The 17,638-nt window shown below is 47.4% G+C and overlaps 1 protein-coding gene across 1 annotated transcript; it reads right to left on the bottom strand.

The window, feature by feature from the left end:
* Positions 1 to 2,958: 2,958 nt before the first annotated feature.
* LOC308305482 (beta-1,3-galactosyltransferase 2-like) lies at positions 2,959 to 3,921 on the bottom strand (the record flags this gene model as incomplete). The annotated part of the gene is made up of 1 exon (XM_080750278.1): positions 2,959 to 3,921. The coding sequence occupies one exon, from the start codon at positions 3,919 to 3,921 to the stop codon at positions 2,959 to 2,961; it is 963 nt and encodes a 320-aa protein (XP_080606404.1).
* Positions 3,922 to 17,638: the final 13,717 nt, after the last annotated feature.

The raw sequence follows: 17,638 nt of genomic DNA, 5'->3' as shown, positions 1-17,638 counted from the left end.
TGCTTTTCGGGCAACACAACCTGCTTTTCTGGCTGCTTTTCGGGCAACACAATCTGCTTCTCCGGCTGCTTTTCGGGCAACACATCCTGCTGCTCCGGCTGCTTTTCGGTCGACTCTTCAACCGTTTCCGTCTCTTCCGTCTCTTCTGGCACTGCTGTTTCCTCCGCCACGGGCCTGTCAGACGTCCCTTCCTCGTCGGCCATGGGCTATCTGTAAGGATTCCAAAATGACTGAACCTCTAATCTAAATGTGTTAAGTGAACTAACTAAGAAGTGTATACTGATAAAGCATGCTATCCAGTAGGGCTCCTCATGTTGTAAGGTGCTGCTTGAACGATGTTATATAGACCCTCTATGCTTTGGTCAGTGACGTAACACAGACACAGCACAAACCGTTGCCCACAGGGAGAACATGGCTAACTGGAAAGGTGCAATGGACCCTTTGTCAAGTCCCGCCCATACTTGTGCTCCTCTTCGCACCCATTGGTTGCCGTTTTTGGTTGGTCAAAGATCCTGTCTCTCCACCCACTACCATTGAAATAACGTGTTTTTCAGTTGCCGCGTATTGATGTTCTGTGGATTCAATTCTCATTTTAAACGTGCTGTCAGTATAAAGGAACATCTCAGGTGCAATATAGTGACTGGGCATAACATGTTTTTTGAAGCGGTGAAAGCCGCTTCCAAGGAGTGGCTTTGTCTGTCCTGTCCCGTACAGTCTGTCCCATAGGCTTCCAAGGAGTCCCGTGCATGCAGTATTGAGGATTGGTCAAGCTTCACATGACAATTTGGCCCTCCAGACAAAATCATTCTTTCATTAAGAATTCATACAAATATAGAACTAAAACACAGATCTAGAACACAAGATGTATAGATTCACTGCTTCACTTTTTTTCTCTCCAAAAAACAATGTTTTAGGAAATTCAGCCGTAAACAACCATATAAGGCGTAACCAGGCACAAAGAGCCTGCTGGTTGGTCAGTCAGGGACCAACCAGAAGGCTGACAAAGGGTGAATTGTAAATTGCATGTGTGGTTGCCGTCAGGGAGGGGGAAAAGGGTGACATCACGATATCAAGGTATGGTGATGTCCGATTGGGTGAAGGGTTACGGCAAACGATGAGAAAGCTAGACAAGATCTAAAGTCTGGTTTCCCTGCGAGGCAACCAGACTAATAAAGCATTTGGGAAAGTACAGTATTTGGATCCCAGATGTAGTGGAGTAGAAGTAAAAGTATTGGAAATTGGAAATACTCAAGTAAAGTACAAATACCTCAAAATTGTACTTAAGTAAATGTACCTAGTTACTTTACACCACTGCCCCCGCGACCCAATTCCGGATAAGCGGGTGAAGAGTAGGAATGTATTTTATGTACAGTATATGAGGAGGTGGCGTTGTAGTGTGCAGTGTCAGTATTGGATGCCATTATGTTGGTAATTATTTGGCTATAGAGTGCCACCATTCACGTACGCTTTATTTTGATTTTGTTTACCTTCGGTCACGAAAAACTAAAATCCTAACCGCGGCCGTCACGGCCCAGTGTTGCTGTGAAAAAAGAATGGTCTCTCTGCGTTCTCGGTCAGGCTTAAAGGCACAGTGTTCCGTTGTTGAGATCTTGTTTAGCTCTACAATAAATAGTATTAAATAAATCACTTATTTATTGTGTCTTAACAGGCAGAAAAGCAACTTGCACGCATGCCCCCTCCCCTTAACATCTGTAAAATCGATATATATATATATCGAAAGCAGTAAATGAAAACAAATTAACACTCATCTTTTAGTTGCTATAAATACTTTCTAAAATATGAACCCTTGTTGAAAAAGAAAAACAAACCAAAACAAAGTTGTCCTTTAACAGTTCTGCTGCCGTTGACAATCCTCACCGGCATTTAAAGCAGAGGCGTAATTTGACCAATATCTAGGGTGTTGCAAGGAATGGAGTTTGTCGACGCGAGTGAAAAATTTCGTGTTTTATCCGGTTTTGGGTGTTTTTTAATTTCAGTTTGGGTGTTTATTCCCCACAACAGTCTAACAAAAAAATAAGTTATTTTCTTAACATCATTAATTTTCAAGCCTAATATGTGTAATCTTTGAGTACAGTTCGGATATTGCAGGTACGTACAGGTATATTCATAGCTAGACAACCAGAGAGAGAGAGAGCTGATCACTTAACATTCCAATCAATCAACTCAATATTGTCGCCAGCTGGTCTCTGAGTGAAACCTAGACTCCAACAGTGAGCAGTTGGTTAATTCTTTAAAAAATCATAACTCTTGACAGGAATGGGCTAGAGACTTACTTTTTCCCCCTAAATGCTCAGAAATGCTAGGGTGTTGCCAAGGCAACACCCTAGAGGCCCAAATGACGCCCCTGATTTAAAGGGTTAAAATCGTTGATGGTGAGCACTGTCAATCTTACTGTAAATACAGTAAATATATATAATGACTTACTATACAGCTCCGTGGTCCACTGTGCATCGGTAAATCCCGCAACTTGTTTACAACGGACGTTGGGCACGCGAAGTGAACGTCCTCCATAGTAAATCCATTGAGAGACCCATAAAGAGACTTCATTTACTCAAAAAGAGACATTTTGGTCCAAAGGGTGGACTGTTTACTCTACAAAATACACTCGGCTGGTCGCAGCCATGTTTCTTTTCTGGGCCCACACTGTCATGTGACTAGATGACATAAACGGCGCCGGCAAGTGATAATCCAAAAAAACAAAAACAACCCCTTTCCGACCCTTCAAAATAATAGCGGCTGCCTACGGAGGAAGCGGCGTGGCACCAAGGCACCAAGCATCCCTTCAAATTAAAAGGCAGTAGTAGTGTTAATGTATGTAATCTTTACATTCTGTACACTCTTTTGGAAAAAAAAAAAGAAAACTTCCTAGTATATCATGTTTTAGGGAGGAAAAAAAATCAAGGCACCCCATCTTTAATATAAAAGCACTGGTTTTGATCAGGCAGGAGCCTGCTGCAGGCGGGTCCAGTACTCCAGTATGTCGTTGGGAGACAGCATGTGGGAGGAGACCAGGCGACTGTACCTGTCGTACGACCAGGGCACTGGAACCGCGTTGAACCCGTCTGACGGCGTGGGCTCCACGCCCAGATGGGCCAGGCGCATGCCCACGTGCACGTCCTCGAACCTGAAGCTGGGAACGCCCAGAGAGGCGTTGTAGACCCTCGCCGCCAGGTCTCCGGATAACACGTAACTGCTCCCCAGGGGATGGACGGGGTACGTGTGGCCCGGGTACTCCTCCTCGGTCACGTACCACTTGCTGTTCTTGTTTCGCTGGGGGATGTTGCCCCGGTAGATTGCGCCCGTGACGTAGTTCTCCACCCCGGGCTTCAGTCTGAGCAGCTTGTCGACGAGGTACTTGGTGTTAATGAACACGTCGCTGTCTGCCTTCAGGACGAAGCTGGCCCGCGGGCAGCGAGTGGCCACCCAGCCCAGGCCCATCAGGGTCTTCAGGGTGAGGTTGTTGTAGCTGTCCTGGAAGTCCTGCTGGATGATATCGCGGTGTCTCCGGCTCTCTGACTCCAGGGCCTCCTGCTGCTGCTCGCCCGCCTTCGCCCGCCCCAGCAGGAACAGCCGGACCACCGCCCGCCTGCCCGGAGGGAGGAGCTCCAGGCTCTCGTTGCCCCACGACCGTCTGATGGCGTCGCGGCGATCGACTTGATGAGCCTCGACGGCTATCAGCTGCACCAGGAACGGCGCTTCCTTTCCCCCGGGACATTTGTCCGTCTCGTCGATGATGTACGGGTAGGCGGTGTAAGGGCGCGGCGCCCCGGGGGTCAGCGGGTCACCTGATTGGTGCACCGCCCTTGCCTCGGGGATGGCGTGGGCCAAATAGGCCACGAGCCAGAGGACACACAGGAGTAAAGTGGCGAGCTTATAGTGCTGTGGTTTTCTGCACCGCATAGAGAGCCTTGTCGAGGTTGATGCCCTGTCCCAATTCCAAAGGAGTGGCTTAATTTCAGCTTGACTTGAGGTATGGATGGATGCGGATATTGTTGAAAAATATCTTAGGGAGCTTTTGTCAGAATCCCATCAGGTTTACTGCCTGAGACTCTTTTTTAAACGTGTCTTGGCGAGTGTGTCTTGTCATCCTGATGACGTCATCATGATTCCACCATATTGAGGCTGCAACTTGATTATTGTCATTATTCTATTCTTTTGATATTTGATAGAATTCATTCAAAATTACCTTTTTTTACTTGGTGGCACCAGTGCACCAACTTTATAGAATTTAGGAGCACCAGAAACGTTATCCTGGTAGGCTTAATACAGAGGACATTCTAATGTCCAATGTAACGTCCAGTTAGACACGATTGGTCACGCTTTGCTTGACAACACAATATATCATTGGTTAACTTCTTTCTGATCTCTGATTGGACAATATAATGTCCAATCAGACAGGAGTGACGTCACAATATGTAACAGAAATGGTAAGACGGGAAATCAGTTCCCAGCGGATTCCTTGCGACTCGCGCCAGTGCAACCACACTTGCAATTTACCAGAATTGCACCTTTCTAGTCTAGTTATTATTACGGTTACATTTGTGAAAATCATTAGTGTGGTTGCCCAACAGGGCAACACATTATAGTCCTGGGGAAACTTTATCTTACTAGGGTAAGTAACTTCTCCGGTGCCATTGGAAATGGCAGGGATAGGGAATCAATAGGGAATCAATGGGAGTGGGAATCAATAGGGAATCAATGGTTATGGGAATCTACAGGGGGTGGAGGAAGTAACCAGGGTGCGTACAGCGAGGAAGCTAGATTCCATTTTGGAGAACTCCTCTCACCCCCTCCATCTGGAGATCACCAGTTACTGGAGTAAGAGAGGAAACGACCGCTTTGCCTACCCAGGACGGAGATGTGAGAGACTTGGAAAACTTTTTGTACCGGCCGCCCTTAAGCTGTACAACGAGACACATAACGGACGATTGAAAACGACTTCCTTCCTAACCTAGACTGACGGAACTATTGCTGTATTGACTTTGACCCCTAAGGACCTTCCAGGGAGAGTGCTCATGTGCGTCTTGCGGTGACACGCAACCCTAGTTTTTCTTCTTCTCTGAGCTGCTTTTTTTGTTTGTTTTTTTCGCACTGATTCTTGACTTTGCACTATTAGGTTGTGTTGGTAGTTTCTGAGTATTCTGCTTTGTTTAACAATGTCGGTGAGATACTTGTTGCACTAACTAGCATTGACTGTTACAGTCTCTTTTTGTAAGACACTTTATGTATATATACTTATATATTATTCGCCCCCTCTATTGATGCACCTTCTCTTTATTGGTACTGTACTGCTCTTTTTGCCAGACCCATGAAATGGGTAGGCCTACATAAGCAAATGTCGGTCTGTCCCTTTTCTATATAAAGGGTATATATGATGATGACATGATGATGACATGCCTACAAAAGGCATGATGTCATAAATGATGATGACAGACAGGGGGTTGGCAGCCTATAAATGTACCATTAAATTTATAGGCCCAGAGGGTTGGCAGAACCGGGGTCTGGCACAACCAGGTTGACCTGGTCTAGTTTCCTCTTATCTATCTTTTTTTCTTACTTCTCTGTAACTTTGTAAATACTGTATACTGCTATGCTACAACTGGACAATTGAATTTCCCCCTTGGGATAATAAAGGTATCTATCTATCTATCTATCTATCTGGAATCAATAGAGAATCAATTGGTGGAGCTTCACATGACAGTTACCTTACTGTAGAATCTAGTCAGCAAACGTCAGTAACCACACTCGCAATTTGAAGTTGCATCTTTCTAGTTATGTTTACAAATTTGTGGAAATTATTTAACAATGTATATAATAGGGGTTTCTTCTTCTGGAAAGACAACTGTGTGAAGTAATGAGTAATGAGTTTCTTCATAGAAGACGTCTCTATAGCCCCATTTTCCATTACAGGGCCAAACCAGAACTAGAACTTTCCAGAACCAAGAACATTCAAGAACCCGGGAAGTTCTGGGACCAAGTTCTGCTTTTAATAGGTTTCCATACGACCACACCCAACCGGGAAGGTCCAGAGTGGAGAGCAGCAGTAGCGCTGCTGGCCCCGCCCATGTTTAGAACTACCTCAAGAGCAGGACCTAGAATGAAGTCTGAAACCGGGCCGTACGCCATGGAAACAAAACCAGAACCAAAGAAATAGGTTTAGGTTCTGGGAAGTTCTGGTTCTCTAGCCTCGGAAGAGGCTTTTATTTTGGATTAGGGGTGTAACGATATAGTAACTGCATAGAAATATAGTTTTTAACTTAAAAAAGTATATCGAAATGAAAACAGCTAAAATCGAATCGTATGGTTTGATTTTGTATCGCATCGAATCGGCAGTGCAAAGAATCGATTGTATCGATACTACCTACTTGTGCATTGTATGTGTATCGATACTACCTACTTGTGCATTGTGTTTTGCATTTTTACGAAGAAAAAATTAAAAAGAGGGGTTTAATTACTTTTCCATTCGCTTTAGCTACCACTGGTCTATTGATAAATGTGTTTAATCTCTGGGTTCATGTCAAGGTGCAGGTTTGTCAAATACAATGTCCAGATATTTGGCAAATAATCACAGTGTTTACTAATTTATATCCATAATAATACATGTTTCCCTTAAAAACATGCACTATCCACACCTTTCACACAGATTTAATTTCTTTGCTAAATAGTTATTACTATATCGATGTTAAATCATTGAATCGAATCGTATCAAATCTCCATGAATGAACCAATATCGTCCATGTATCGTATCGTCAACCATGTATCGTGATATGTATCGAATCGCTATTAAAATATATCGTTACACCCCTATTTTGGATTCCACTGCGGGATTCTAAATTGGGGTCTAAATTGACCCACACAAGTCTGTAATATCTAGCAGCATACAAATGGAACCAAATGGACCCGTCACCATTTGTACACTGTCAGAGTAAGGGGAGACCTTGAAATGTAAAAGTCTGATCACTGTCACTGTTCTACGTGAAGTAAAACGGTTTCTTCACGTTGACGCCGTACTCGGCCAGGGCGGGGCTGAGGTCCTCCATGGTCAGGGTGAACTTCTTGTCCTTGGCCCTGGTCCTGGAGCCGCCGCCGCCGCCGCCACCGCCCAGGGCCACGGCGCCGCCACCCGCGCCACCCTTCATCTTGCAGTGCTGCAGCGCGTCGCTGGCCACGTCCGCGATGAACTTCTGCGAGGCCAGGGAGATGAGCCGCACGATCCTGGCGTCGGACGCCTCGAAGCCGGCCCGGCTCAGGTAGTAGGCCGTCACCGCGTCGGGGATGGTGGGCGTGTAGTCCTCCAGCTGCATCGCCAGGGCCGCCAGGGGCGCCACGGTGGCCGCGGGCGGCCTCGTTGCGTCGTCGCCGGTATCCGGAGATAAAAAGCTGTCGTCGCCGTCGTCATCGTCATCGGACGGGGCTGCCGCGACGGGGGAGGCCGGAACGCTGGACACGGATGTGTCTGCAGACAGGGCCACTGCTGCCACGGGCGAGGTCGACGTGCTGGGCACAGATGGGTCTGTTGGCGGGGTCGCTGCAGCTACGGGTGTACTTGACGATGGGGTCGTTGCGGTGGGTGAGGCTGGCTCGCCTGCCATAGCGGACACGTCCGTATCCATAGCGGACACGTCCGTATCCATAGCGGACACGTCCGCATCCATAGCGGACACGTCCGTATCCATAGCGGACACGTCCGCATCCATAGCGGAAACGTCCGCATCCATAGCGGACACGTCCGTATCCACCGGGCCACCTGAGACAGATGCGTCTTCCGACGGGGTCGCTATGGCGGGCGAGGCTGCTGACGGAGCAGTGGAGCAGGCAGATATCACGTCTGTCGGAGAGGCCGCCGTGGTGGCGGCGGCGGTGATCGAGGAGGTGTCATCGGATACGGACATGTCCGACGGCGACGGGGAGGGCGACGGGGATGTCGCCGGGGCGGGCGATGTTGTTGTTGTGACATCGGACGCCGCCGCGTCTGCCGGTAGGGTCGCTATGGCGGCAGGCGAGGTTGACCCGCCGTCGCGTAAAGACAGGTCTGTCAGCGGGGTCACTGTAATGGGTGAGGTCAACGGCGCAGCGTGGGACACAGAGGCGTCTGTTGATGGGGTCAGCGTCACAGGTGAGGCCGAAGCCTTCGTGGTGAGCGTAGGGCTGCTGCTGACCTCGGCTGCCGTGCCGTCGTTTGCAATACAATTGCTGGACGTCGGAGAGGTGGCCGGGGCGACCCCTGTGGTGCCAGGCGCCGGGGCGACCCCTGTGGTGCCAGGCTGATTGTCCACACTCATCGTTTGCTTTGTTTTCCCTTCGGAGAGCTTTAGCTATTTGTGTCAGCTAGCGCACTAATCTGCAAGCTAATGCAAAGGAAATTATGGGTTAATGGGATACACGTATGTTTATGTTATATATACTTGTCTTCTGTAAGTATTGTGTTTGGTGTAGCACCGGATATAGAGTCTAGTAACTACACACGAAGGGGTCAGGCCTTGCACTGCAGCCTTCGCAGTGCGGTCAGCTCTTAAGGCCGAGCTGCATTGAATCATGCATCATCAGACGTGATGTCAGTCTTGCCCAAATATGGAGTTCCAAACAGCTGCAGACTGCCCCCCATAGTATTGTGTAAGCAATGGGACAAAAGCATGGTATCAAACATAACACACACGAGGTATCAGGTAGGCTGTAGGCCAACGCACGTAGAACCCCAAGTAATTACCTGCGCCAGCAGAGCGCACAAGTCCTGCGATCGGCTGGGTATGCGTGTCGGTGTCCTTCTTTGTTTAAGCCCGTCATCAACGTGGATCTGTCCCATTTAGCGCCACCTTCAGGTCGATTTTTTAAAACACATTTTTGGACACTGCTCCTACACATTTTGCCCTAAAATCACGCAAATCGGTACACAGTATGTCTACACTCATCTCATCAACATGGATCTGTCCCATATAGCGCCACCATCAGGCTGATTTCTTCAAACACATTTTTTTAAATCACGCTGCGACCTGACGGGCGCTTATCTCCCGATTAGGGAGTCTTACTGGTTTATTAGTGGTTGGTTGACCCACCACTAATAAACAACCAGACCATAGTTCTTGTCTAGTTGTCCTCATCATCTGACCTTTCTATATTCATATTGTCTCTTCGTTACTCTCATCCTCCTCTTCGTCGGTGTGGTCTGCAGCGCCCTCTGTCTGCAACGCTCTGCAACGGTCCGCCACGCCTCCTCCCGCTTGTTTCTCAGACTGCAGCAGCTCGGTGAGCAGAGACGAAACCTCTGCTCTCAGTCGCTTGATCGCCGCCGTCGTTGAGGTTAGGTTGTCTTCGGTTCTGACGTCGGTCCTCTTCGTCGAACCGTCCCTGTATGTCAGCTCCCCTCGCACCGTCGGCATCGCTTCCGTTCCTGTGTCACGCGAGAAGACGCTCTCTTACAACGCAGGCTCGACCTTCCCTGCAGCTCCCTGCCCGGACTGGGACACTAAATCGCTTCTCTGTATGCCTTCCCAGCAAGCACGGTCAGGACCTGGACCAATCAGTGACGTCTCTATTGGGGCCAGATCAAGTCAAACCATGACTAGTCAGATCTGGCCTAGAATATCACCTGCTTTCAACCAACATAAATCCTGCCCACCAAAACGGACGTCCTGGATTAATCAGAGAGGGTCCGATCGAGACCAGATAAAATCATAACTAGTCAGATATGTCCCAGAATATAACCTTACATGCTCATATTTCAACTAACATTACCAACAAAAACAATAATCCATAAGTCCATTATGACGTCCTGGTAATGACGTCAAGATCATCCCCATATGGGCTGTGATCTGACTGAGTTCTGAAAGTCACCGGAGTCACCGGAGGACGTTATCATAACGTCATCATGACATCATTTGGCTTGCAGGGTTCTCTCCGCACACTGTGCGTACACTTTCTAGACGTCCACCCTCATATCTCACACTATCAGACATACTGTATATATATATATTATATACTAAAAGATGTTTGTGCCCGCTCTGCCCACAATGCCCAGTTATATATTAAGATATTATTATGATGTCACTTGAAACTTGACCAATCATGGAGATTGGCCCATTTATATTGGCCGAAATGTCATGTGAACCTCACCAGACCTCCAATCCTCATGCTTAATGGACACATGCCCGTTTATGCCCATCTGATTCGCTACGGGCTTCGAGGCCCTCGATAGTATGACGTCACCCTTTGCCCCTCTCTGATTGGCTCATATCCTGTGGCCCGTGAACACACACAGACACTCTGATTTGGCTAATTTATAGATAGATGATATCATTCTTGCCCAAATATGGAGTCCCACTCTAGACTGTCCTCCGAGTAATAATAATTGGGTGGTCATGGCAACCTGAAATCAACACAAGGTTGAAAAATAGTGTTTGAGTACCTGGGGAGCCCATGGCACTAAATATTTTCAGAGGTCGTGGTCCGTGGTCAAACATAATATAGGCCTATATACATGTGGGGGTCCTTAGGACAAGAAAAAAACACACCAAATGTGAAGTGAGCAGTGCTTTTTTTATGAGCACACTTAGTTGTCCCACCCACATGTCAATTGTCTTTTGTTTTTGAGCTATACATTTCGTTCAAACCTCATATTTTTTGAGATTTGGGGAAAAACTGTTTTCCAGTGAATATCTCATTTTAATTTTGTCTTATCATTTATATTACTGCATTATTATTATTTCACATTATTATTACCCCTATCGTTAAATCGGTCCACGAAGCCGAGGTCCTAGGGCTGGTGTACACGACAAATTTCCAAACCCCGCTGTGTGTTCCCTGGGGGCGTGAAAATAAGGGGGTGGGCTCTACATGTCCTCTGGGACCCCATCTACGTATGGACACCGCTTGTTCGCCCATCCGTCTTACGGATGCTTTTTTATTCCATTTTATTTGTTTTAGGGTCCTATCTTGCAGTTCAAGCCTATTTCCACAGGGTGGCAGGCTACTTTCCCAACCTACTGGAGGTGAACATGCAGGGGCGTCAATTGGGTATGGCAAGCTATGGCAGCTGCCATACCTTGGCTACAGGGGGGAAATAATTAAATGTACTTTTCATCGTGCCTGTTGCTAAGGTATGGCAACATGATTGGTGTCTTGCAAGACACCAGTCATGTTGCCATACCTTAGCCTTTCCTGAACTGACGCCGCTGTGAACATGTGTACACAGCCAGCATATCACTCAATGCCAAACTTTGCACACACACTCCTTGCCTGCCAATCCACAACCTCCACCCCTCCAGGGACCCCCAGGGCTTATCTCCCGATTAGGACACTTTCCAGCATAGTGACATGCAGAACAAACTGTCCATATAGTATGGTTTACATAAAAGTCAGTTGTCTTTCACACACACACACACACACACACACACACACACACACACACACATATATATATATATATATATATATACATATATATATATATATATATATATATATATATATATATATATATATATTTCATTTATTTATTTCATAAATATTTTTCATCACAATTGGGTTTGTGGGGAGCCATCCCTGCTTCAAGCTGTCACAGCACGGCACCAACACTTCAAACTAGTTAAAAAACCCAATACAGCAGATCTACAAGCACCTCACAGATCTACAAGCACCTCGCACATGCCAGGGACAGAGTAGGTTGGCCTGCATAAGCCTTGCTGTCAACACACTATACTACACCACTCAGGCCACCAAGCCAGGTGTGGTCAATTAGTGCCTTCTTTTGATCAATGGCTTCTGCTTGATGAGTGGCACCAGTCTGCCTTTGTTCCCTGGTCAGTCAAGTTCACTGGGAGAGAATGTTTCAGATCAGTGCAAGTGTATTTGTTTTCCATTTGGACTTACTGTGTTTTGTTGGTACAGTATGCGTGCGACTAACTAATATTTCTGATAATTCCAATTTGTTTGTTGTTTAATTAGCCGGATTGTGAATGCCCTGCATTTTTCTTTCATCTTTAGAACCACACGTGTGTAACAAAACAGAGTGGTGATCATTTGGTGTGGGTGAAGAGAAGAAAAACATTTCATTAAAGGAGTAGTTCACCCCCAAAGTGACTTTTTTTCTATTGAACTCAAGTCTCCATGGCGTGAGTAATACATTGAAAAAATAAGTCATTTTGGGGGTGAACTACTCCTTGAATGTCAGTTTTGTGGTGTTTTGACTGGACACCCTGAGGATATTGCCAGATAGATAGACAGACAGACAGACAGACAGACAGACAGACAGACAGACAGACAGACAGAGAATTGTAGGCCTTGCATTTATTTGACTTGGTTCCAACAGATGGCGAAAATAGCTAATCTTCAAGCTCACAATGCCTCACTGTTTGGACAAAGAGTTGAGGCGTTACATTTTGTAAAACACTGCCTTGTGAAAATAGCAGATCTACATGCTCACAACACCTCACAACGCAGGGCGGCGTGAGCATGTAGATCTGATATTTTCACAATTTCTGCCCCTAATATTTAATTTATCATTTTAAAAGTATTAAAAAGTTCTTAAATTGTCTCTTTAGAAATGTGCAGATAGCCTCTGTATACTGTTGAGTGGAAAAACAATGTTTCACATTAAGCTAAACATTTGGGACCACCCAAGATCATTTGGAGACCCCTCTAGGGGTCCCATAGTTGAACCACTGACTTATAAGGGGAGTATGGAGACCCCTCTAGGGGTCCCATAGTTGAACCACTGACTTATAAGGGGAGTATATGAGGCTGGATCCGTCTGGAACACTGCACTAGGCTCTCGCCAGCTCTGTAGCTCTCCACACTTGAACAGTTGTGTCCTTAAATTCAATTATAATAATTAACCCCTGTATATACGGGCAATAGTTTTACATGACTTTGTGTACACAGCCAATAGTTTTACATGAACATGTCTAGGCTTTAGTACTGTACTGCCTCGTATAGCCCAACAGAGCCCAGCACAGAACAGCACAGCCCACCAGAGCCCAATACAGCCCCCCAGAGCCCAACAGAGTCCAGCAAACCTAAGTCCAGCCCAGTCCTGCCGAGTAGGAGTATAGACCGGGGAAAGGGGGTAGTTAGATGACTCCACCAGGCCATTACTGTCCAGATCTGGCTTGAATAGGCCAGACCAGGGTAGACAGGACTGCACCAGACTCCACCAGGCTGCTCCAGCCAGCTCTGTAGATCCTTGCACATGCGATTAACCACTGTGTACACGGGCAATAGTTTTAAGTTTTACATGAACCCTCAGAGGGACACTGTGGGCTTATCAAGTGGTCCATGGCCGGTTCTCAAAGTGAGGTCGGGGGGCCCACAGTGTCCCTCTGAGGGGACACGGCACAGACCGTGTACACGAAGGGCAGGAGCAAGTGTTCAAGTCCCATAGAATCTATGGGAAATGTACACAGGCGTGTACAAAGTCACCAGTAGTTTTACATGAACCCTCAGAGGGACACTGTGGGCTTATCAAGTGGTCCATGGTCGGTTCTCAAAGTGAGGTCGGGGACCCTCAGAGGGACACTGTGGGCTTATCAAGTGGTCCATGGTCGGTCCTCAAAGTGAGGTCGGGGGACCCTCAGAGGGACACTGTGGGCTTATCAAGTGGTCCATGGTCGGTTCTCAAAGTGAGGTCGGGGGCCCACAGTGTCCCTCTGAGGGGACACGGCACAGACCGTGTACACGAAGGGCAGGAGCAAGTGTTCAAGTCCCATAGAATCTATGGGAAATGTACACAGGCGTGTACAAAGTCACCAGTAGTTTTACATGAACCCTCAGAGGGACACTGTGGGCTTATCAAGTGGTCCATGGTCGGTTCTCAAAGTGAGGTCGGGGGACCCTCAGAGGGACACTGTGGGCTTATCAAGTGGTCCATGGCCGGTTCTCAAAGTGAGGTCGGGGGGCCCACAATGTCCCTCTGAGGGGACACGGCACAGATTGTGTACACGAAGGGCAGGAGCAAGTGTTCAAGTCCCATAGAATCTATGGGAAATGTACACAGGCGTGTACAAAGTCACCAGTAGTTTTACATGAACCCTCAGAGGGACACTGTGGGCTTATCAAGTGGTCCATGGTCGGTTCTCAAAGTGAGGTCGGGGGACCCTCAGAGGGACACTGTGGGCTTATCAAGTGGTCCATGGTCGGTTCTCAAAGTGAGGTCGAGGGACCCTCAGAGGGACACCGTGGGCTTATCAAGTGGTCCATGGTCGGTTCTCAAAGTGAGATCGGGGGACCCTCAGAGGGACACTGTGGGCTTATCAAGTGGTCCATGGTCGGTTCTCAAAGTGAGGTACATCCTCAAAGTCCCTCCTTCCCAAACAAAGACGAACCAACCAAGGGTGCACAAGGCAGCGGTGTGCGATGGACTAGAAATATCCATTTAAAACTATTGGTCATGTACACACAAACTAAGGCTCCTGTACACAGTGTTTGGTCTCAATTGTGTGAGCAGCTAAAGGGCAGACAACGGCCTAGAACAACCTAATGGTGCCTATTAAGACTCTAGTACACCCTTTGGCCTCGACAAGCCTGATCATCCTACTATAGCTAGTACCCCCCTCACCAACTTTGTGCTCCCACTTGATAAGTCCCTCTGAGGGTCCCTCGACCTCACTTTGAGAACCGACCATGGACCACTTGATAAGCCCACAGTGTCCCTCTGAGGGTCCCCCGACCTCACTTTGAGAACTGACCATGGACCACTTGATAAGCCCACAGTGTCCCTCTGAGGGTCCCCCGACCTCACTTTGAGAACCGACCATGGACCACTTGATAAGCCCACAGTGTCCCTCTGAGGGTCCCCGACCTCACTTTGAGAACCGACCATGGACCACTTGATAAGCCCACAGTGTCCCTCTGAGGGTTCATGTAAAACTACTGGTGACTTTGTACACACCTGTTTACATTTCCCATAGATTCTATGGGACTTGAACACTTGCTCCTGCCCTTCGTGTACACAATCTGTGCCGTGTCCCCTCAGAGGGACATTGTGGGCCCCCCGACCTCACTTTGAGAACCGGCCATGGACCACTTGATAAGCCCACAGTGTCCCTCTGAGGGTCCCCCGACCTCACTTTGAGAACCGACCATGGACCACTTGATAAGCCCACAGTGTCCCTCTGAGGGTTCATGTAAAACTACTGGTGACTTTGTACACGCCTGTGTACATTTCCCATAGATTCTATGGGACTTGAACACTTGCTCCTGCCCTTCGTGTACACGGTCTGTGCCGTGTCCCCTCAGAGGGACACTGTGGGCCCCCGACCTCACTTTGAGAACGGACCATGGACCACTTGATAAGCCCACAGTGTCCCTCTGAGGGTCCCCCGACCTCACTTTGAGGACCGACCATGGACCACTTGATAAGCCCACAGTGTCCCTCTGAGGGTCCCCGACCTCACTTTGAGAACCGACCATGGACCACTTGATAAGCCCACAGTGTCCCTCTGAGGGTTCATGTAAAACTACTGGTGACTTTGTACACGCCTGTGTACATTTCCCATAGATTCTATGGGACTTGAACACTTGCTCCTGCCCTTCGTGTACACGGTCTGTGCCGTGTCCCCTCAGAGGGACACTGTGGGCCCCCCGACCTCACTTTGAGAACCGGCCATGGACCACTTGATAAGCCCACAGTGTCCCTCTGAGGGTTCATGTAAAACTTAAAACTATTGCCCGTGTACACAGTGGTTAATCGCATGTGCAAGGATCTACAGAGCTGGCTGGAGCAGCCTGGTGGAGTCTGGTGCAGTCTTGTCTACCCTGGTCTGGCCTATTCAAGCCAGATCTGGACAGTAATGGCCTGGTGGAGTCATCTAACTACCCCCTTTCCCCGGTCTATACTCCTACTCGGCAGGACTGGGCTGGACTTAGGTTTGCTGGACTCTGTTGGGCTCTGGGGGGCTGTATTGGGCTCTGGTGGGCTGTGCTGTTCTGTGCTGGGCTCTGTTGGGCTATACGAGGCAGTACAGTACTAAAGCCTAGACATGTTCATGTAAAACTATTGGCCGTGTACACAAAGTCATGTAAAACTATTGCCTGTGTACACAGTGGCTTTTTCCTTGACCTTTCGAGTTAGGAGTGTCGTAGAGACACGAGACCGGGTTTGTTGGATTCAGCGTCAAAAAGTAAGTCAGAATAAGTGTCTTTTATCCGAAAGAATGTGTAATCGTGTTGGTGGCGTGCAAATTTCGTGTCTTTTTCGCAATCATAAAGGGTTCAAAGTGTCGGAGAGACACGAAACCCATTCCATCGGATCAGGCATCCTTCAAATATGAAAAGTGTTTCCTGCGTAAAACAAACAGATTTTTTTAGATTTTTTTATTGATTTTAAGGACAAAAATCCGGGTTTCGGTGTCTTTTTCGCAATCGTAAAGGGTTCAAAGTGTCGGAGAGACACGAAACCCATTCCATCAGATCGGGCATGCTTCAAATATGAAACGTGTGTCCTGCCTGAAACAAAACATATTTTTTTGATTTTTTTATTCATTTTAAGGACAAAGGGCCTGTTTTGACGCCTAAAACGACCCTTTTCCTTGACCTTTCGAGTTAGGAGTGCCGTGTACACAGGATCTACAGAGCTGGCTGGAGCATGGAGCAGCCTGGTGGAGTCTGGTGCAGTCATCTAACTACCCCCCTTCCCTGGTCTATACTCCTATTGGGCAGGACTGGGCTGGACTTAGGTTTGCTGGAGTCTATTGGGCTCTGGTAGGCTGTATTGGGCTCTGGTGGGCCGTGTTGTGCTGTGATGGGCTCTGTTGGGCTACACGAGACAGTACAGTACTAAAGCCTGAACATGTTCATGTAAAACTATTGGCTGTGTACACAAAGTCATGTAAAACTATTGCCCGTATATACAGGGGTTAATTATTATAATTGAATTTAAGGACACAACTGTTCAAGTGTGGAGAGCTACAGAGCTGGCGAGAGCCTAGTGCAGTGTTCCAGACGGATCCAGCCTCATATACTCCCCTTATAAGTCAGTGGTTCAACTATGGGACCCCTAGAGGGGTCTCCATACTCCCCTTATAAGTCAGTGGTTCAACTATGGGACCCCTAGAGGGGTCTCCAAATGATCTTGGGTGGTCCCAAATGTTTAGCTTAATGTGAAACATTGTTTTTCCACTCAACAGTATACAGAGGCTATCTGCACATTTCTAAAGAGACAATTTAAGGACTTTTTAATACTTTTAAAATGATAAATTAAATATTAGGGGCAGAAATTGTGAAAATATCAGATCTACATGCTCACGCCGCCCTGCGTTGTGAGGTGTTGTGAGCATGTAGATCTGCTATTTTCACAAGGCCGTGTTTTACAAAATGTAACGCCTCAACTCTTTGTCCAAACAGTGAGGCATTGTGAGCTTGAAGATTAGCTATTTTCGCCATCTGTTGGAACCAAGTCAAATAAATGCAAGGCCTACAATTCTCTGTCTGTCTGTCTGTCTGTCTGTCTGTCTGTCTGTCTGTCTGTCTATCTATCTGGCAATATCCTCAGGGTGTCCAGTCAAAACACCACAAAACTGACATTCAAGGAGTAGTTCACCCCCAAAATGACTTATTTTTTCAATGTATTACTCACGCCATGGAGACTTGAGTTCAATAGAAAAAAAGTCACTTTGGGGGTGAACTA

The sequence above is a fragment of the Nannobrachium achirus genome (assembly GCF_963921795.1).
Source record: "Nannobrachium achirus genome assembly, chromosome: 20".
Lineage (NCBI taxonomy): Eukaryota > Metazoa > Chordata > Actinopteri > Myctophiformes > Myctophidae > Nannobrachium > Nannobrachium achirus.
Note: the sequence above shows the minus strand (reverse complement) of the source record. Positions and strands in the feature narration are given on the sequence as shown.